The sequence below is a fragment of the Montipora capricornis genome, chromosome 12, assembly GCF_036669925.1.
Source record: "Montipora capricornis isolate CH-2021 chromosome 12, ASM3666992v2, whole genome shotgun sequence".
NCBI lineage: Eukaryota > Metazoa > Cnidaria > Anthozoa > Scleractinia > Acroporidae > Montipora > Montipora capricornis.
In genome coordinates this window covers 35,294,938-35,302,437 of record NC_090894.1, presented here as the reverse complement: position 1 = coordinate 35,302,437, position 7,500 = coordinate 35,294,938, and the positions used below count along the sequence as shown (strand labels likewise).

The window sequence follows — 7,500 nt, the reverse complement described above, 5'->3', positions numbered from 1 at the left end:
GTCGGGGTTCCCTGTGGTTTTACTCGTTTGAGAATATCTTGCTCTTCCTTGAAGCATTGGCTCTGAACGTACTTGATGATTTCAAATTCGGCGTTGTTCAGTTCTGCTATGGTGATGGGCGTGGCAGTGCTGGTTGACTGAATGCTGACCGGCTCTCCTGCCCTTCGTTTCTTGCTCAAACAAGAGAAGTTTGACTTGAAGCGCAGCATCCATGCTACGAATTTCTTGAGATGGACCCAAGATGAGAACCGTTCGAATATTTCTGAGGTGTGATCTCGAGCAGTAACTTGACTCAAATACGTAACTGAGTCTTTCTTGACTTCTGGGTCGTCATCGGGAATGGTAGTGTTCATATCAGCAGGTCTTTTTGGCCATGTGTCGCTGGGCTGACTAAGGAATTCTGGACCATGCAGCCAGCGTTGAAGAGAGTCTGCTGACACGCCTCTTGAAGCATCGTCGGCTGGATTGAGTTGGGTGTTGACGTATCTCCACTGAGATGGAGAAGACGCGTCGTGTATCGTCGCGACCCGATTGGCGACGAAAGTTTGAAATCGCTTGTCCTGATTTTCCAGGTAACGCAGGACACAGGTGCTGTCTGTCCAGAAGAATGATTGATTGATTGGTAGACTTAATTCCCCTCGAGACATTTTCTCTAGTCTTGTTGCAACGACGGCTGCTGATAACTCCATTCGGGGAACTGTAACTGGCTTGATTGGCGCAAGTCTGGCCTTTCCCATAACGAACGAGCATTTGACGTTTCCACCTGCATCCGTGATTCTGAGGTAGGTAGCTGCTCCGTATCCCTGTTTTGATGCATCAGAAAAGTGGTGCAGCTGGCATGAGGCGATCCCACCGAGTTCTGGAGACTTGAAACAGCGGTCAACTGTGAGCTGCTCTAGCTTGGGTAGCTCCCGCAGCCATGCCTCCCAGCGATGAATGAATTCGTCTGGAATCTTGTCATCCCAGCCGTACTGATTACGGCATAGGTCTTGCAGGATAAGTTTCGCTTTCAGAATGAATGGAGCGACGAATCCCAGGGGGTCGTACACTGAGCTGACGATGGATAGTATGCCTCTCCTGGTGGCAGGTCTGTCTTTAACTATGATGCTGAAACCAAACGTGTCGGATGACACGTTCCATTGCACTCCTAACGCTCTTTCAACTGGCAGCTTGTCGAAATCTAACCCTTTAACTTGTGCAGCTCTTTCAGACTCCGGCAAGGACTCGAGTACTCTTTTCGAGTTCGACAACCATTTGGTAAGCTTGAATCCGCCTCTTGTAAGGAGCTCTCGCAACTGGTCTGCAAGGGTTACAGCTGCGTCTTCAGTGGGAACTGACTTTAAGCAGTCATCAACATAGAAGTTTCGTTCCACGGTCTGAATGGTTTCAGGGTTGAAGTCAGCCTCGTTGTCTTGGGCTGTTTTCTTGAGTGCGAAGTTCGCGCAGCTGGGAGATGATGTTCCTCCAAACAAGTGGACTCTCATTTCATATTCTTCGGGTTCGCTGTCCAGGTTGCCGTCGGGCCACCACAGGAACCTTAGGGCGTCACAATCGCTCGGGCGAACTCTAACTTGGTGGAACATCGCCTCGATGTCCGACATTAAGGCGATGCGTTCTTCTCTGAATCTCGAGAGGACACCAACGAGCGAATTGGTTAGGTCCGGCCCCTGTAGCAGCTGGTCGTTTAAGGAGGTCCCATGGCATTTTGCTGAGCAGTCGAACACCACCCTGATTTTTCCTGGCTTTTGGGGATTAAACACTGGGTGATGTGGGAGGTACCAGTGGGTTTTTAAAGGTCCCAGTTCCTGGCTTGTTACTTTCCTGGCGTAGTCTTTGGACAGAAGGTCGTCCATGAACGTCTTGTACTTTTGATAGACCATTGGTTCCTTTAGCAGGCGCTTCTTCAGGTGATTAAGTCGACGTTCTGCTAAAGGTCTGTTGTTTGGAAGGCGTGGTGGGAAAGACTTCCATGGTAGGGCCATTTCATAATGGCCGTTGACTAACTTCACCGTTTCCTCCATGGTATGTAAAGCTTTGCGGTCGTTAAGCGACATTGACGTTTTTGTTTCGTACAGGGAGTCGTTGAATTCTTGATTGCAAAACTCCTTAAACCGTTCTTCAAGGGTTTTGTTTGCTTGTAGAAAGTTCACAGTAGACACTTGGGTGGTTGTCGGTCTTCCCAATGGACCATTGAACACCCAGCCTAAGACTGTTCGGGTAGCGAAGGGACCACCATCCTCGCTTTGTCGGATTTCTCTGGGTTGAAAGGCTTCTGGTACGTCACTACCGATTAACAGACCGATCTCGGCGTCTATGTGTGCGACATCGATTCCCTTTAGATACGGCCAGCGGTCAATATCCTCTTGTTTGGCGATGGCCTCTGAAGGGATTGGCAGACTTGGTCTAGAGTAGACCTTCGGGAGCTGAACCGCAAGGCTATCACTTAGATGGAAGGCTTCCAGACTGACCAGGGAGCATTCGATTGGGTCATTTTCGCCCTCCAACGTTGTAAGCGAGAGCGTTGTCTTGGCTCCCTCGAGGTTGAGCTTTCTCAGAAGGCCTTCGGTGCAAAAGGACGTGTTTGACCCAGAATCAAGGAACGCGTATGTCTGAACCATCTTATCTTTGCCCTTGGCTTTAACCCGGACTGGGACGATTGCGAGCCCAGTGACGGAAGAACTTGAAGTTGAATAAGTGTTCCGGACGTAGCCATTGCTAGCTGGACTGGGAGTGGCAGGCGTTGGCTCAGCAGTTTCGCCCTGGTCCCCGTTTGGACTATCTGCTACAGTTAATGTCGTGGAGGCGTTCGTGCTGTCTTTTGGATGGAGGAAGGTAGAATGCTTTCCACTGCATCCTTGAACTCTACAGAAACTCTCCTTTGGGCAGTCCCTAACGAAATGGCCAGGATGAAGGCAGTTACTGCAGAGTTTCTTTTGGTCTATAAACCTCTTCCTCTCATCAAGCGACTGCTTTCGGAACTTGTCGCAGCGTGAAAGCCAGTGATTTGAAGGGCAGAGCAGACACTTGGGCTTAGGCTTCTCAATAGGTGCCTTTGAAAGTGTCACTTCCCCAAGGGTCGAGAAACCACCCGACTTTGGCGGTTTCCTCTGGGGTTTGCCACTCGGAGGCCGCACCTTGTTCTCGTTGAAGATCTTGCCGAATACTGGATGGGTGGCGGCTCTGGCTCTTGCTGTCACGAACTCCATAATGTCCTTAACAGTCACATCCCTTTCTTCTTTCTCGACAATGCGGTCAACGGTATCGCGCCATTTCAAACGAATGCCGTACGGAAGTCTGTCGATGATCTTTTTCAGGTTATCTGGGTTATCCAGCTTGTTGAGGTACCCGATTTGTCTGAGGGTATTAACACAGCTTGTTAATTGGATTGAGAACTGCTGGAGCGCTTGGCCATCCTCGGCTTTGATGACTGGACCTCTGATAAGTCTCTGCACGTGCGCCGCGGCTATTTTGTAGTTTTGGCCATAGCGATTTCGGAGCAATCGTTTTGCTTCGAGGTATCCTTCCTCTTCTCGCATTGATAGACAGCTCTTCATCAGTTCTTTCACAGGTCCAGACGTGTACTGTACCAGATAGTACAGACGGGAGCTGGGACTTGGAGTTTTTCTTTCGACGAGATTCTCGAAGGAACGCACGAAATCGCAATAGTCGATCGGATCTCCACTGAAGACCTGCATATCCGGTTGGGGTAACGTAAGGGACATCACGCCTAGTTGTTGCTGCTGTACGAGCTGCTGCATAGCGCGATTTTGCTGTTCTTGACTTTCCAAGAGGCGATGAAAGGATTCCTCATGGAAGCTACCATTTTGGAGGCTGATTGGTAAACGTGGCGGGTCTGGATATCCTTCATTGTAAGGCTCAACGGAATGCGAATTAATCGGGGTTTCACTAGGCTTATGAGAATCTTTAGGAACTCCTTCTCGCGGCGTAGACGCATTCGTGACCTGTGTCGGAGGCCTAATTGACTGATCTGGCTGGTGGGTGTTACGTGCGCCGCGAATAATTGATTTTCTCGTATCATCCGCTTCCGCTTCGATTTCTTCATACACTTTTCTCTCGGCCTCGGCTTCCGCTATTTCGGCTTGAAGTTCTATTTTGGCTTTCCTTTGTCGAAGTTTTATCTCCTCAAACTGCAACTCATGCAAGCTTGAAAGATTTGCGGCTCTTGCTTCGAGCGCTGCCTTTCGCGCCGCTGATTTTGCCTTTGCGCTGGCTGAACTCCTTGTTGAACTGACGGCAGAACGCGTACGGAGGGACGCGCGTGACCCGGCGTTACTTATCGAATCATCGGGGCGGATTTGGGTTCTTTGACCTGTCAACAACCTTTGGGCGTCAGGTGCCATTAACCATGACGCAATTTCTCTCTCGAGCTCGGAAGCTAATTCCAGGAGCGAGGCGTAATAATTTTCAGATTCTTCTCTTTCCGGTTGAGATTTAATTTGGTTGTGGTAAGCCTCGTGAGCAATTTTGAATTGTTCCAATACTTCGTCCAACTCCATTTGGACCTGTTGAACAATGTCGGTGGACTCACGTGCAGCGAGTAACTCATTCAGTTTATTGACCGTTTCCGTCACGTTAGTTTCTGCCAATCTGCGGGCGGCCTTTAATTGATCGATCGATGATAGCGGATTAGCGGAAGCCATTGTTAAGATCCTCGATAAATCCGATTAATTGCGGTAGACAACAAAACGACAACCTTGGGTTGAGTTGGCTGACAGATGCCAGAACTTGTCGCAAATGTGCTTCGGAGTGATTGGCGTGAAGATTTGTCAGCGAATTCTTCGAATTCCTTCACGGCAAATCAAATTCGAACTAAATGTCAATTCACATGGACAGAATATTGAATGCCAAAGATCCAAACGAATAACATTGGTAGAAAAGTGCACAGCATAAAATCGAACTCAGCAAGAATTCTTGACAACGATACAAACAGAGTTTATTGATACTGAGATCAAAGTTCCATATAACTACGTGTGAATCGAACCACGTGTTTGAACTTATTCTTGATTATGCCGTAGGGTAGTATACCGTATGTCGTATGCCGGTTCGAACTGAAATACAATAATGAAAATAGAAGCTAACTTAACTAATATATTTTATAGCAAAGAGGATAAAACGATATAAACGACGAAACTAGTTAAATGCGGTAAATTCTGTAGCATGTACTACTTCTATTCTGGCTTGAAACGCAATAATCCGCTGTGAACTAGCACAAACTATAAAGGGATAACGCTATACGATACTAATCTTGGACGTAATTACGATATAAGATGAACCTAGCTAGCGAGGAAAGAAAACTGTAACGAAGTGTCGAACATAAAGGCGACTGACCGACTTAGTGCGATATAAAGGCTATTTATAGCTAGTAAAAGGACTTAACTATACTGAAACGAATAACGATGAAAACTAAAAACTATCCTAAGAAACCAATAAATAGATTACTCACTTTGATTTGCACACGCACTAACTTGACTTGATAACCACGAGTGTAGAGAGAAATCTATGGCCCAATGCCGAGTAGATGTCGACGCAGTGAAGTCTACACTAGAACTAACTAACTGGGAAAACCCTACCAAATATGTAACCAAGAGAGCACGTGTACGAAACTTAGCGGTTTGGGCTATTTCCCTAACGGAAATTACAGTCTAGGGCTGGTTCACCGCAGTAGATTAAAAAATAACAACGCATAGCTAGAAAATGATAATAATACGATAACATTACCGAAACAAAAGCCCGCGGAAATTACTAAACCGAAAACATCGTGTTTCAAACCAACACTGTTAATGCTTTCACCATTTCCATCTTCTAGCGGGTATGTCAATTTCTTCTTTTTGTTTTGGCCTATTGCATTATTCAAGATCTTCCACGTCTGCTTGTGTTAGTCTTATTTAATTCAATTTGATTTTGAAAATAGAGTCTCTTGGCAACTCTAAGAAGATCAGTTAGTTTCTTTTTATATGTTTTGTATTTGAGAAGTTTTTCATTTGATTGATGGCGAAGGTATTGCTTATATAGCTTATTTTTCTTATTGATTGACCTAAGTAAGCTCTTTGTAAGCCAAGGTTTCCTGAAAGAGTTTAGAGCTTTACCTTTGATAGTTTTAAAAGGGAAACAGGCATCCAATAAGCCAGTGTACTTATCGATAAAAATATTGTAACCGGTGTTAGGATCATTGGCATTGTTGGCCTGATCAGAGAAATCCCAGTTTGTATTTTCTAGTTTGTGTCTAAATTCATTGACTCTTTTCTCGCTGGTATCTCGGATGGTAAAGCTGTTGCTATCTTTACGCAAGTAATCACCAAAAACAATTGAAAAGATCGGCAGGTGATCTGAGATATCACTTATGATCAAACCATTTTTTGAGGATACTGTTGTATTGTTCGTAAAGATGTTGTCTTTAAGCGTCGCGGAATGTGCTGTAATTCTTGTGGGTTTTGTAATCATTGGCAGAAAACTAAAAGCAAAAAGCGATTCAATGAATTGAGCAGTGACTGAATGAGATTTACTTCCAAGAGCAACAGTTTCTCTGGAATCAACTGGCAAGACTTACATCAATACGAGACTGACAAAAGGTGACACGATTCAGAATAAAATTTTGGCAGTGTTGACATCTGAATAGGACTTCATAAGCTTGTCCAGGGGAAGAGAAAGCTCAACAATGTCATCAAGGAGAATTTCATGTTCTATTGGACCTGAAATAATGAAACACAATCAATGATACCATTACATTAAGAGAGATAAAGAACCCTCAATATTTGACAGGGAAAAATAAACAAACGATTATTTTTATGGAAAAAGGTAGGCAAAAGCTAACCCGACATGGAGCTCACAAGGACATTCTGCTTTGAAACGGCAGACTCCTGACCTGATTTCTTCTTCACTGTAATACGGTCTCCATGGAGTGACTCAGGGCCATTACTTTTGAGGGCCTGGTTAGTCTCCGGAAGGGAACCGATTTGGTAGGCAATCAAACCAATTAACCCCAACAATGGTAAAAGTTAAGAATCCGACTGTTGGTCGACTGTCGGCCGACACGTTGGCCGCTGTTTAATGTTATAACGTAAAAGATGCTTCGGTGGTGTGACGGTGACTCATTTGGGCCTTATGGAACTGTTGAAAACCTGAACGGAAATGTCTTCGACTGAAAACTTTCACTTCGATATGAAAATAAGAAATTTACTTTTGACCGCCATCTTGTATTTCATGATATTAGAACCTAGTTTTCACTCTGGCAATCGCGTTACCTGAGACTTTGTCTTTATCAGCATTTATATTTACAGGGCTTCTAAGGGCTGATTTACATGATACGATCTTGTAGCATGAGACAAGCTCACGACAGGCCTACGACATGACTTACGATTGTTGCAGCGTTTTAAAACATGTTTTAAAATGCTACATTATTTTTCTGACGTACACAACAATCATAAATCATGTCGTGGGCATCGTCCAATGCCATTGGCAACAGCCTCTTCGCGATGCGAA

The 7,500-nt window shown here is 45.2% G+C and overlaps 1 protein-coding gene and 1 pseudogene across 1 annotated transcript in view; both read right to left on the bottom strand.

Moving 5' to 3' along the window:
* LOC138025730 (uncharacterized) overlaps positions 1-4,661 on the bottom strand; it is a 5,946-nt gene extending 1,285 nt beyond the window's left edge. Inside the window, exon 1 of the mRNA XM_068872902.1 lies at positions 1-4,661. This exon is cut by the window's left edge and continues 1,285 nt beyond it. Within this exon, the coding sequence (XP_068729003.1) occupies positions 1-4,661 (4,661 nt within the window).
* Positions 4,662-6,415: 1,754 nt separating this feature from the next.
* LOC138025729 (uncharacterized) overlaps positions 6,416-7,500 on the bottom strand; it is a 15,779-nt pseudogene continuing 14,694 nt past the window's right edge.